This window comes from Anomaloglossus baeobatrachus, chromosome 6, assembly GCF_048569485.1.
Source record: "Anomaloglossus baeobatrachus isolate aAnoBae1 chromosome 6, aAnoBae1.hap1, whole genome shotgun sequence".
NCBI classification, from domain to species: domain Eukaryota; kingdom Metazoa; phylum Chordata; class Amphibia; order Anura; family Aromobatidae; genus Anomaloglossus; species Anomaloglossus baeobatrachus.
The window spans coordinates 413,262,179-413,276,264 of NC_134358.1; the positions used below are offsets into that span (position 1 = coordinate 413,262,179).

Below are 14,086 nucleotides of genomic sequence, written 5' to 3' on the forward strand. Positions count from 1 at the left end.
GATGTTGTTCCTTGTTCCTGCGGCATCACACATCGCTGTGTGTGACACCGCAGGAGCGTCGAACATCTCCTTACCTGCGTCCACCGGAAAAGGAGGAAGGAAGGAGGTGGGCAGCATATTCCTGCTGCTCATCTCCTCCCCTCCTTTTCTATTGGGCGGCGGTTCAGTGACGCTGCTGTGACGTCGCTGTGACGCTGAACGAACCGCTCCCTTAGAAAGGCGGTTCGCCGGTCACAGCGACGTCGCAGGGCAGGTATGTGCGTGTGACGCTGCCGTAGCGATAATGTTCGCTATGGCAGCGATCACCACATATCAGCTGTATGACGGGGGCGGGTGCTATCGCGCTCGACATCGCTAGCAATTGCTAGCAATGTCGCAGCGTGTAAAGCCCGCTATAGAATATATGTGATACAAGACTTGGTTTCAAAGTTCAGTATAATTCTGGCATATTTAGGCTATGTTCTCACTAGAAAAATGATTTTTCTTAAGAAATTTCTTGAGAGTGAAGGATTAGCGCACCTGCGTTACAATAACGCACCAATAACGCAGGTGCGTTTTGGTGCATTTTTGGTGCGTTTTTGGTGCGTTTTTTTGCAGGTTGGTCCCTGCATTTTTTAATGCTTTCAACAGCTACTTTAACAGATAGATAGATAATAGATAATTGAGAGAGAGATAATAGAGAGATAATTGAGAGATAATAGAGAGATACATAGATAATAGATAGATACATATATAATAGATACATAGATAGATACAGAGATAGATAGATAGATACATAGATAGATACAGAGATAGATAGATAGATAGATAGATACATAGATAGATAGATAGACAGATAGATAGACATAGATAGATAGATACATAGATAGATAGATACATAGATAGATACATAGATAGATACATAGATAGATACAGAGATAGATACAGAGATAGATAGATGGATAGATGGATAGATGGATAGATAGATAGATAGATAGATAGATACATAGGTAGATACATAGATAGATAGAGGGATAGATATATAGATACATAGATACATAATAGAGGGATAGATATTCCAGCTTTATTTATGATGTTTGTGGACATACTGCACTTCTCGCGGCCGGTAATGTGTTCACATCACCAGCCGTGAGAAATGTCCTGGAGTTACCCGCAGCCTTGCTCAGGGAGCCACATTCAGCACTCGCTCACTGAACGAGGCTGCGTGGAAAACTGTCAGTCGTGGCTGGAGCAGGGCTGGAAGCGCCGCGGGACATCGCTGTGGATTACGTCGGAGCTGTGTTCGGGGGTTTAATAAAGTGGAGAAAGAGGGGGCTTTTTGTCTTTTAATCCAAATAAAGGAATTTTTCATGGGGTGTGTGTGTTTTTACTGTCACTTACAGATTAGTAATGGCATGTCATAGACACTGCCATTACTAATCTTGGACTTAGTGGCAGCTATTGGTTGCCGTTAACTCATTATTACCCTGATTGTCACCACATCACAGCAAAAGGAAGAGCCGGGGACACGCCGGGACTGTTGCATAATGGATGCGATATTCTCGGGGCAGCGGCGGGCTGATATTCTCAGCTGCAGGAGGGAGGGGGGGGGGCATTAACCATGGCCCTCACCCTCCCCAGCCTGAGAATACCGGGCCGCCGTTGTGTGCTTACCTTGGCTGGACGGTAAAAATACTGCAGAGCACACTCTTTTTTTTTTTGTTTTTTTACTTTTAATATGTACGTTTTCTATGTGTATTCTATATGTCTGTGTCTGAGTGTCATGTGTGTGTTTACTCTCTGCATTACATTACAGTCAATGAAGTGAATAATGCAGTTAGCTGCAGAAAAGAAGTGACATGCTCATTCTTTTTCTCGAGAACATCTACTGAAAGAATTTTCTTGAGAAAAAAATGCAGTGTGCGCACAGCTAATTTTTTTTGCCATAGGTTTTGCTGGAGAATGTCTGCAGAAAGGTTACAAGAATTTCTCCAGAAATCTCTGCAGCAGAACGCACCAAAAACGCGGGTAAAAAACGCAGTGTGTGAACATAGCCTTAGGTCAGGAAAGCTCCCCTCTGTATTTAGCAGCCACATTTGGATAGATATACATGGTTGACCAAAGGTGCCTCTGAGTAGTTGTATATGTGGCCTGAGTTGCACACTTCTCTGCCTATTTTTCGTAAAAATTTAATAAACTGTCTCCTTTCCACATATGCCTAAATCATGGCTGGGGTCACGCTTTTTTCTGTGCTTACACTTATTTATACGCTATCACAATCCAATTTAGAATTTAAATGTGAGCCTGGACTGAGAATGTTCTTAAAGAAAGATTTTAAATACTAAAATGATATTGTCACTGAATATTTTAAGGTAACAACAATAACATTGTTAGATGAGGCTTACACATCCCGCATGGAACTAACACGTGGAGAAATATGCAGACACTTCCAAGAGCCGCCGCATTGTAGTGTTTAATTCATCTACGCAAAGGCTGCGTCATTGGGCTCTGAGTCATATTCAGTTTATTTCTGTCACTAAGTGAAAGTTCCTTGGGAAGGAAATGCTTCATTCAACATGGTCAGAAATGGGAACAAGGTAACAAGGTGAAAGAAGATCAATCGATTAATCCATAAAGCAGACTTACTTTTACCGTCACCATGAAGTATTGTATTCAATATATTCTGCTAGGTTGGTTCATGTGGATAGTGGCTAATGTACTGCCAGTGGTCATGTATATGCCTCAGAGGCCTAGACAAAGATAATGGACAGGTTCATATATAAAATAAAATGGTTATTGTGGTCTGGAAAGTGAAAAGATGGTGGTGCAGGGAATGGTGTAGCAACACTTACACAGGCTGATGAAGAAACCACATTTTCTTTTACCCCAAGCGGTACAAGCTTATGGCTTAATCATATAGGGGCACAGTTTTGGCCACTACCGAATTAAAGTCCAACATTTGGTAGTTTCACAACCTTGAGACACCAACTCTTCACAGTTTCAGTTGCATTGCACCTATAAGTCTCCTCACTACTGGCTTGCTGGATTGGTATGTCAGTCTCTGCAAGGAGAAAACGTTTCCACTCAGACCCCACTATAGCTTCTCATACAGCCAGATCAGATCACATACAGTCATATGAAAAAGTTTGGGCACCCTTATTAATATTAACCTTTTTTCTTTATAACAATTTGGGTTTTTGCAACATTTATTTCAGTTTCATATATCTAATAACTGATGGACTGAGTAATATTTCTGGATTGAAATGAGGTTTATTATACTAACAAAAGTGTGCAATCTGCATTTAAACAAAAATTGACCGGTGCAAAAGTATAGGAACCCTTATCAATTTCTTGATTTGAACACTCCTAACTACTTTTTACTGACTTACTAAAGCACTGAATTGGTTTTGTAACCTCATTGAGCTTTGAACTTCATAGGCAGGTGTATCCAATCATGAGAAAAGGTATTTAAGGTGGCCACTTGCAAGTTGTTCTCCTATTTGATGCTCCTATGAAGAGTGGCATCATGGGCTCCTCAAAACAACTATCAAATGATCTGAAAACAAAGATTATTCAACATAGTTGTTCAGGGGAAGGATACAAAAAGTTGTCTCAGAGATTTAAACTGTCAGTTTCCACTGTGAGGAACATAGTACGGAAATGGAAGAACACAGGTACAGTTGTTGTTAAGCCCAGAAGTGGCAGGCCAAGAAAAATATCAGAAAGGCAGAGAAGAAGAATGGTGAGAACAGTCAAGGACAATCCACAGACCACCTCCAAAGACCTGCAGCTTCATCTTGCTGCAGATGGTGTCAATGTGCATCGGTCAACAATACAGCGCACATTGCAGAAGGAGAAGCTGTATGGGAGAGTGATGCAAAAGAAGCCGTTTCTGCAAGCACGCCACAAACAGAGTCGCCTGAGGTATGCAAAAGCACATTTGGACAAGCCAGTTATATTTTGGAAGAAGGTCCTGTGGACTGATGAAACAAAGATTGAGTTGTTTGGTCATACAAAAAGGCGTTATGCATGGAGGCAAAAAAACACAGCATTCCAAGAAAAGCACTTGCTACCCACAGTAAAATTTGGTGGAGGTTCATCATGCTTTGGGGCTGTGTGGCCAATGCCAGCACCGGGAATCTTGTTAAAGTTGAGGGTCGCATGGATTCAACTCAGTATCAGCAGATTCTTGACAATAATGTGCAGGAATCAGTGACGAAGTTGAAGTTACGCAGGGGATGGATATTTCAGCAAGACAATGATCCAAAACACCGCTCCAAATCTACTCAGGCATTCATGCAGAGGAACTATTACAATGTTCTGGAATGGCCATCCCAGTCCCCAGACCTGAATATCATTGAACATCTGTGGGATGATTTGAAGCGTGATGTCCATGCTCGGCGACCATCAAACTTAACTGAACTGGAATTGTTTTGTAAACAGGAATGGTCAAATATACCTTCATCCAGGATCCAGGAACTCATTAAAAGCTACAGGAAGCGACTAGAGGCTGTTATTTTTTGCAAAAGGAGGATCTACAAAATAGTAATGTCACTTTTATGTTGCGGTGCCCATACTTTTGCACCGGTCAAATTTTGTTTAAATGCAGATTGCACATTTTTTTGTAAGTACTATAAACCTCATTTCAATCCAGAAATATTACTCAGTCCATTAGTTATTAGATATATGAAACTATAATAGCTGTTGCAAAAACCCAAATTGTTATAAAGAAAAAAGGTTAACATTAATAGGGGTGCCCAAACTTTTTCATATGACTGTACTTTGCATTGACGAGGGGCAATCACCCCGAAACACTGTGTCTGCAAATTCAGGGTATGATCTGGAATAAATCCTAAGTCATATCACTGGGCTCATGAATGGGGCACTTTTGTGTTTCCAATAGGTGGCGCTAGAGTTTGTCTATTTTTTTCCCTGAAGAGACAATTTGCATATTTTCCAGAGGAGCATTGTAGCTATAAGTCTCCTCACTACTGCCATGCTGGATTGGTGTGTTAGTCTTTGGAAGGAGAAAAGTTTTCCCCTTAGACCCCATCTTAGCTTTTCACACAGCCAGATCAGATCTCATACTTTGCACTGACAAGGGACAATCACCCTGAAACACCATGTATGCAAATTGAGGTTCTGATCTGGCATCAATCCTAAGTCATAAGACAAAAAATGTTAAAGGGCCACTTTTGTCTTTTAAGATGGCTACTTCCAATTGGAGGCACTAGAGTTCATCTACTTCCTCCCTGAAGAGACAATTTGCAGTTGCAGTATAGACACTCAAAGTAATGGTAGTTGTAAATAGAGAACTCTGTGATCGCACTAATCAGTGTCTCTGTTTATGAACCAAAGGGTCATTTATCCAACCCAGGAATAAGTAACATAGCAAATAGATTACATATCTCTAGCAATACTTACCCCTTCTGCAACTGGCAGCTTCCTTACCTATCATTTTTTCCGTAGTTTCCTTGTTGCTAGAGAAGTAAAATTTCTAAAAAAAATAGCTTGAATTTTGCTTTATTATAGGTGCATCTTCACTTAACTAGTAGAGACATGAGTAGCCTTTAGCACCCAGTTTAGTATATATCATTGACAGAGTACACATAATACAAACTCAGAGCTACAGGTGGCACATCCTGAAGGCTACCCTTGAGTAGGTGAGGTAGGATGTAATAAGAATATTATAGGGATGTAGAAAACTTTCATTTGACATTAAATATATTATATACTATGAGTTTGAAAACTTTAAGGGGTTATTCACAATGGGATAGTGCTTGTAAATGCAAGCAATTTTGTAATTTATAGCCTATTAAAGGGAATCTGTCATCAGGTTTTTGTTATGTAAGCTTACGACAGCATGCTGTAAGGTTTAAAAAACAAACATCAACTATGCCTCTCTTATCAGGCTGTGTGCTATTGTTTACTTATACTAAAGGCTTTATCACCTAGTGGTTATCATTACTGGACTACAAAGTCATATGCACAGTCAAAACACTCCCCTCCTTCTCTGATTGACACCTCACTGTCAGTGTAAAATCTATATTAAAAACCTGTTGTGGGCAGGACAGCTCCTTGGACTCTGCTACAGGCTAAATCTAAATGCATTGATTGTGTCATAACGACTGCACCCAGTAATCTAAGTGATACATCGTTAGATTCAGGATCTCTTTGCCTACATCATGCTGCTCTCAGATGAGGTAGCAAAAACCTGCTGATAGATTTCCTTTAATATTTTCAGCCGCTTTTGAAATATTATCAATTTTTTTTTGTTTACAACTCAGGGCCTCGGGGGCTGACCACCTCTACTAGATAGCAAAATATGGGCAGTGCATCTTCTCCATGCATCTCCATGTCCAGAGTGACTGCAGACTTGCCATTTTATACCGGACTACCTCTGTAAGCCGGCCAGGATCACCGGAGTGCACTGTTAGCTCCTAATCCCAGCCAAGTTCAGTGTAGTGCTTACAATCTAGACAATAGCAGTGGTCGGTCTCCTAGGCAATGAACTGTAAACAAAATTAAAGTGATAAAATCTCAAGAAATGCTTCAAATTTTAATATGTAGTAAACTGCAAAAGAGCTTATTTTTAAAGCACTAATATTTGTTTATGAAAATGGGAATTTGGGAACAATTTTCAGTGGCATGGGATGTCTTAAATGTCAGGTAAAGTTTGTTGCATCAGTACATACATCTCCATCACTCTTTTATACTCAGAGTATCAGCAAATTAGAGGGTAATATGTAATCACTGGACACAGTCATCAAATGCACAATTTTAACACACAGTAATATTAGACCATGATGCTATTAAGATTATTATGTTCTGTTACATTTTCCCATACCATATTATTTTTCTATTTGTTGCATTTTAAGACTTCCAAGCTCTGGGTTTAAAGAAAGGGATGTTCTTCAATCCAGATCCGTATCTGAAAATCTCCATCCAGCCTGGAAAACACAGCATCTTTCCTGCACTCCCTCACCATGGCCAAGAAAAAAGATCAAAGATTATATGCAACACAGTCAATCCTGTTTGGAAAAGAGAGGTATATGACTAATATTTCTCAAAGAGTAGATTGTATGTTGCACTCCTTCAGGTAAGCAGTGTTTCCCCTTGTAAAATATGCAAGGAAATGGCTGAGATGAAGTGCAACTAAATATGGCTCTCAATTGGAGAGCAGAAGTCCAGGCGTATAGAAAATCGTCTATTAAAGGGAACCTTTCACCAGTTTTTTGACTATTAAACCAAAAGTGTCACCTTCTGCAGCTCCTGGGCTGCATTCTAGTAAGGTGCACCTTGTTGCTGCCCCCCTTGCAGACCCCAAAAAGAACTTTATAAAATCCCACTGTGTTGTATGCTAATGACCTCTGTTGGCCAGATGGGCGGGCTCTATTTCGGCTCCTGTCCCTCCTTGTCGCCTTGTTCACCGTCCTCCTGTCATGATTGACAAGAATGGCGCCACCGTGGTCATCATCCCACGCTGCTGTCCAAGTCTCGTGCAGGCGCAGTTCTCTTTGCACCATCGTGGGCCAAGCATAAAAACAGTTTACCTCACGTGCACCGGTGATGTATCTGCGCAGGTGTGAGATCATGGTTAGCTCTGTGCATGACAGCAGCGTCATCCTCGAACCCGACCATGCGCACCTGTTCAGATACATCACCGGCGCGCGTGAGGTAAACTGTTTTTATGCTCGCCCGCGATGGGGCAGAGAGAACTGTGCCTGCGCGAGACTTGGACAGCAGCGTGGGAGTACGGCGAACAAGGAGGGACAGGAGCTGAAATAGAGCCCGCCCATCTGCCTAACAGAGGTCACTAGCATACAACACAGTGCAATTTTATGAAGTTCTTTTTGGGGTCTGCAAGGGGGGGTCAGCAACAAGGTGCACCTTCATAGAATGCAGCCCAGGAGCTGCAGAAGATGACACTTTTGGTTTAATAGTCAAAAAATTGGTGACAGGTTCCCTTTAAATTCATACCGACATCTGACATGTCTCCCTTATAATTGCTTCATATCTTTTATACATTGTTCCTCACCTCCAGTCCTTCCACCAACAGATCGTGCTTTAGGAATCCCTTAGTATTACTCAGGTGATAATTTCATCACCTGTACCATGCTAAGGAAATCCTGAAAACACAATCTGTTGGTGGCAGGACATGAGTTAAGGAACAGTACATATAGATATTGTCTCTGTACACTAGATGGCAGCATGCTACACATATTGATTTCTATACTACACAAAGTTTATTCAATTTATTATTATGGAATTCTATTTTTGCCTGTCGTGTCACTTTATATGTTTTATTAAACAAATTATAAATAACTGTATGAAATGCATTTAAGTGACAAAATTATTTTATCTTTATAAAATGACAGGTAACAACTTTTCTTGCTTTGCTTGTTCAATGTGCAGTCCAGAAGAGGTGATTGTAGCATCAGGTTCCTTCTAGCAATCAGGGATGTCAAACTCAAATACACAAAGGGCCAAGATTAAAAAATTGAGCAAAGTCGTGTGCCAACATAGTTGTGGGCTCTACATAGTCCTCTATGCAGAATAATGGGCCCCACATAGCTTTCCATACAAAATAATGAGACACACATGGCCCTCTATACAGAATAATGTGGCCCACATAGCCCTCCATACAGAATAATAGGCAACACACAGAGTCCTCCATACAGAATAATGGGCCCTACATAGCCCTCCATACAGAATAATGGGCCCTACATAGTCCTCAATACAGAATAACAGGCCACACATAGCCCTCCATACAGAATAAGGGCTTCACATAGTTCTCAATACAGAATAATGGGCTCATCACAGCACACCATATAGAATAATAGGCGCCATATAGCCTTCTATACAAAATAATGGGCCCCACATAGCCTTCCACACAGAATAATGGGCCCCACATAGTCCTTCATACAGAATAATGACTCCACATAGCACTCCATGCAGAATAATCGGCCCCATGTAGCTCTCCATATAGAATAATGGGCCCCACATAATCCTCCATACAGAATAATGGGCCCCACATAGCGCTCCATACAGAATAATGACCCCCACATAGCACTCCATACAGAATATTGGGCCCCACAATGCCTTCCATATAGTATTATGGGCCCCATATAGTCCTCCATATAATATTATGGGCCCCATATGATCCTCCATATAATATTATGTGCCCCATATGGTCTGCCATATAATATTATGGGCCCTATTTGGTCCTCCATATAACATTATGGGCCCTATATAGTCCTCCATATAGTATTATGGGTCCATCATGGTCCTCCATATAGTATTATGGGCCCCATATAGTCCTTCTTATAGTATTATGAGCCCCACATTAAAAAAAATAATAAATACTGACCTCAACACTTTCCACGACTGCTCCGGTCTCAGCAGCCAGCGCTTTGAGGCTTTTCACTGCTCAGCACAGTGGGTGCAAAATAGTGACGTTATCATTTCTGCTGCGCTAAGACATCAGACACAGAATGATGGGGAAGGGAACAGACTGGTTCCCTGTTCCATTATAGCTTTCAACTGCCGATACAGATGAAATTTTTGATGCCAGGTGCCGGGAGGAGACGGTGCTGGCACTAGGCATCGCAGGCCAAATAGAACCAGCCTCCCACCAACTTGGGCACGCACGGCAGAGTTTGACAATTTCCACTCTAGCACCACATTCAGTAATGTACTGAATGACATTCCTGTTGGCATTTCTGGCTGCACAACTGTACATACTCCTGCTGACAGCTAGAGGGTCATAAACTCATTGCCTGAGCCGGAGCATACACTCTGAATTGAGAATGGAAGAAATGTTTCGCAGTGAAATTAAATTTTGCGGATTTACTATATACTGTTGTCAGTTTGAATTATTTCATTGAAATCACATGCAATCATTTTCTTAAAGTCTTTAAGCGAGTACAGATTAATTGGTGTGTGGGACTATTTTCTGTCCCCTGGCATACAGAGCTCCTTGCTTTTAAAGGATAATTAAAAGAGCATCTAATAAATATTTCAGATTGTTGCCAGTAGAGATGTTAATTGCAATAGACAACATTTATATTTAAATTATGATGAGTAAGTTTTGTGTCCATTGCTTTGTTAGTACCTGCTGTGCTACCATTTCCTAAAGCTGACACGACTAAGCTATTATGTGTCACACTAGCTGTCTTTGCCTCTTTATAATGTTGTGACTTTCAATACAACTAAATTAAATTAATAATTTTAAAAAACAGTGTGGGGTCCTTTTATTTTTGATAACCAGCCAAAGTAAAGGAGACAGCTGCATTTTATCAGGGTGGGAAGTCCCATGGGTATTTGGCCCTTCCCAGCCTAAAAATAGCAGATCACAGCCACCCCAGAAGTGGACATCAGATACGTCAGCTATGGTGCTTCACTCCAGTTCTTCCTGATTGACCTGGTGCGGTGACAATCGAGGTTATTTTTTTGGGGGGTTGATGTCAGCTGTGAATTGTCTGCTGGCATCAAGCCCAGGGGTTAGTAATGGGGAGGTGTCTATTAGACACCCCCATTACTAACCCAGTAGGTGTATAGTGAAAAAAGCACACACAGGAAAAATTGTTTATTTGAATTAAGCATCCCCCACACTATTCCTCGTTCACCAATTTATTATTTTTTAAAAATCTACAAAACTCCAACGTAATCCATTTTGTACTGGTCCCACAATGTCCCTCGAATTGGTACTCAAACCTATGGAGCATCGTTCAGAGAATGAGGTTTCACAGGTCACTCCCGGTCAGTGCCAGACCCAGAATTTCTCAGGCGCAGTGACGTCAGTAACTCGGTAGTGCTAGAAATCTTCATGCTTACATGTGGTACTGCATCTCAGTGAGTTCACTTGTGGTACTGCAATCAGGTGTTAATAAAATGTAGGCATACACTTTCAACTCTCTAATAGCGATTTCTTATTTTAACAGCTGTTCAGCTTTGTTTCTCTTCCAACTGATGTCCTAGAAATCGAAGTGAAGGATAAGTTTGCAAAGAGTCGCCCAATCATCAAACGATTTTTGGGAAAGCTGTCTATGCCAGTGCAGAGGCTGTTGGAAAGGCATGCTATTGGGTGAGCACTACTTATTAGGTTTTCTCTAGTAGGTAAAGTTGTTCAATTATTGGCTTTAAGACTACAAATAGTAGTTCCGACAGTAATCCTTGTGAAGAACGTTTTAAAGAATATTTCTAGTCTATGAGTGTGGCTGCTCCTGGTACTCCAGTTCATCTAGACAGTACTAGCCACAGTCACACTTATATGGACTTTGATGTGCCTGGAAAACAATACAGGTAAATTATCTGACACTTCTTTGACTAATTATGTAATATTCTAACATTACAATCTGTTATTCTTTCATTCTATGTCCAGGGATCGAGTTGTCAGCTATACCCTGGGTCGTCGCCTCCCTACAGATCATGTCAGTGGACAACTACAGTTCCGATTTGAAATAACATCATCTATTCATCCTGGTAAAGTATCTTGTCTTCTTGCAGCTTGAGTTTTGCATTTTTGTATTTCTTGGTCTCATAAGTAAATAATTTATATTATTTAGCATTAATCAAGATTACATAAATATTTAAATACCTCTGGACTTAACTATGGTAGCCAAAACTACAAATATTCAGACTGCTTTACACTCTGAAATGACAGTGTAAAACAAAACAGAGTGTTCTGATTATAAAGAAAACCATGTTAATTATTTTCTTATGTTATTTTTTCAGATGATGAAGATATCTCTATCTCTGCAGACCCTGATCCAATACCTAATGAAAGTCCATTATGCCACCCAATTGAAGTCCTCTCTAATGAGCCCCAAAGGAGAACATCAGTAGCCACTGAAATCCCAACATCAGAATTACCAAATGGATGTATTTCTAGATCTGCACATGATAAACACCCAGCAATAGACAGTAGATCAATAAGTCAAAACAGTTTATATAAGACCACAATAATAAGTATGGGTCATGCGAGTCATTTGGCCAACACATTAGAGAACCTGGAAAGTATCCCAGCTGATGTCCATTTACCGGTAACAGTTCCAGATCCCGAGCAGGAGATTGACGTTCCTTCTGAAGCTGAAACCAAAGTAGATACTAATCTAGATCTTAGTTGCACCACTGAAGGAGTGGGCCCAGATGTTATAACTGTTGTGGAGGCAAGTTTGCCAGTGGAAGGAAACAAGGAGAACGATAAAGATTGTGATGAGCCAGTAGAATTGAGTCAGCAAGAGACTAATGAACCTAAACTTAGAAACACTGTAAAGAGGAAAACTAGGCCCTGCTCTCTGCCGGTGTCGGAGTTAGAAACAGTTATAGCGTCTGCTTGTGGAGAGCCCGAAACACCTCGCACACATTACATTAGGATTCACAACTTACTACACAGTTTACCGTCAGCTCAGATGGATGGAGATGGAGAAGATGAAGAAGAGCAGAACAGCGCAGAGATAGATGAAGAATCAACAGTTAAAGAGATGTCTGAGAAAGACATTGTGAGTGAAACTGAAACCATGGCGGCTGATCCTTCTCTTGAAAATGTAGCAGATGAAGTTGATGACATTGAAAACAGTAGAAGTACGTTGCCCCATGATAGCTCCAGTGATCACCCACCTGTTTGTAACCATCTCTTTGTGGACGGAGAGCACCCCAGGACTGAAAGTGAGAGTGACTCTAGTCCCAGGGTTCTTGGGGACCATGACTGTGACACATGTGACACTTCTTGCTATAGCACTTCGTGTTATAGCACCTCATGCTACAGTACCTCCTGTTATAGTCCTTCCTGTTATGATAGCCACAATCGATTTTCCAGCCACACTCGTTTCTCTTCCGTGGATAGTGCCAGAATTTCAGAAAGTACTGTCTTCTCCTCTCAAGATGACGAGGAGGAGGAAAACAGCGCATTTGAATCCATGCCTGATTCTAATCACAGCCCAGAGCCAGACAGGGACCATGGTGATGGGTCAATCCAATGGTCCGATGATATCTCTAGTCAAAGTATTAATTCAGAAAGGACTCCTGGTGCCCCAGAATCTCCAGTAGCAGGGCCAAGCAGCAGGAGAGAAGGTTAGATTGAAGCTTTTTCAAGAGATACTTTTAAAATGAACTGTTACACCTTGTATCTTATTTGTGCTTGATGTATATAGTGTGTGTATATATATATATATACATACATACAATGAGAGAGATGGTCAAAAAGATTTGCGATACTCTGGTCAAGTGGCCATGTCACTAGTCCATGGCTGCTGGTCAGAATGCTACGAGCCTCCTCATACCTGTTGCAGGGGTCTGCATAACCTTTTGATCATCCCTAATATATACATGTAGTATAAAATATATGTAATAACTATAAAGTGCTTTATGTAAAGTTACAGCTGCAGCATAAGGTTCCCAGACAAGAAGATCCATAGTAAGGATCTTAAAAATGTTCTCAGGTTTCACTGTATCCCTAAAATCTTTCCGACTGAAAATGGAAATGATGCTTTCAGGTGTCTACAACAGAGTAGACACAGTACTACGGATATCATGGGAGCTGCACATGACAAATAGACAGGACTTTTTTGCTTTTATCCCCGAAGGGTTGACAGATCATTTTAGAAACTCATCTCAGATCATGAGCATGTCATACTGTATTTCTAGAAGAGGAGTATACAAGTTGCATGCATCGTTTACCTTTAATCAGCTACACATTTAACAGCTGTTTTTGCATTTTATTCAGAATGACTTTACATGGTTTTGCACCCATTATCACAAACTTTTATAGTACATCCACCAGATGAACACACTGGCCCCCTTCACACATCCATGTCTCCAGTACGTGTGGTGTATGTTTTCACACAGTGTCAGACTGGCTACCGGAGGAATCTCCAGTAATCCCAGGCCTGGATTCAGTTATCTGCATTGCACTCCGGAGCTCTCACCTGCAGCAAGGACTGATCTCAGAGTTTGCAGGACTGAACTGCGAGCGCCGAGTGATTGATTCCCCGGCGATTGCGGTTTAGTTCATGACAGCTGCGGACAGACCGGGCTGATCACCGGAGTTCAGGTGAGAGCACCGGAGATCGGCCCGGCCTGTCTGCAGCTGTCATGAACTGAACCG

The 14,086-nt window shown here is 41.3% G+C and overlaps 1 protein-coding gene across 3 annotated transcripts in view; it reads left to right on the plus strand.

The window, feature by feature from the left end:
• The window catches only part of HECW1 (HECT, C2 and WW domain containing E3 ubiquitin protein ligase 1), a 498,317-nt gene that overhangs the window by 368,094 nt on the left and 116,137 nt on the right, over positions 1-14,086 (plus strand). For 2 of the 3 annotated variants that reach the window (XM_075315148.1, XM_075315147.1), the window contains 4 exons: positions 6,858-7,027; positions 10,923-11,065; positions 11,363-11,463; positions 11,716-13,053. In XM_075315148.1, coding sequence (XP_075171263.1) covers positions 6,858-7,027; positions 10,923-11,065; positions 11,363-11,463; positions 11,716-13,053 — 1,752 coding nt within the window. The remainder of the gene's footprint in view (positions 1-6,857; positions 7,028-10,922; positions 11,066-11,362; positions 11,464-11,715; positions 13,054-14,086) is intronic. The other variant, XM_075315149.1, reaches the window with a different exon arrangement.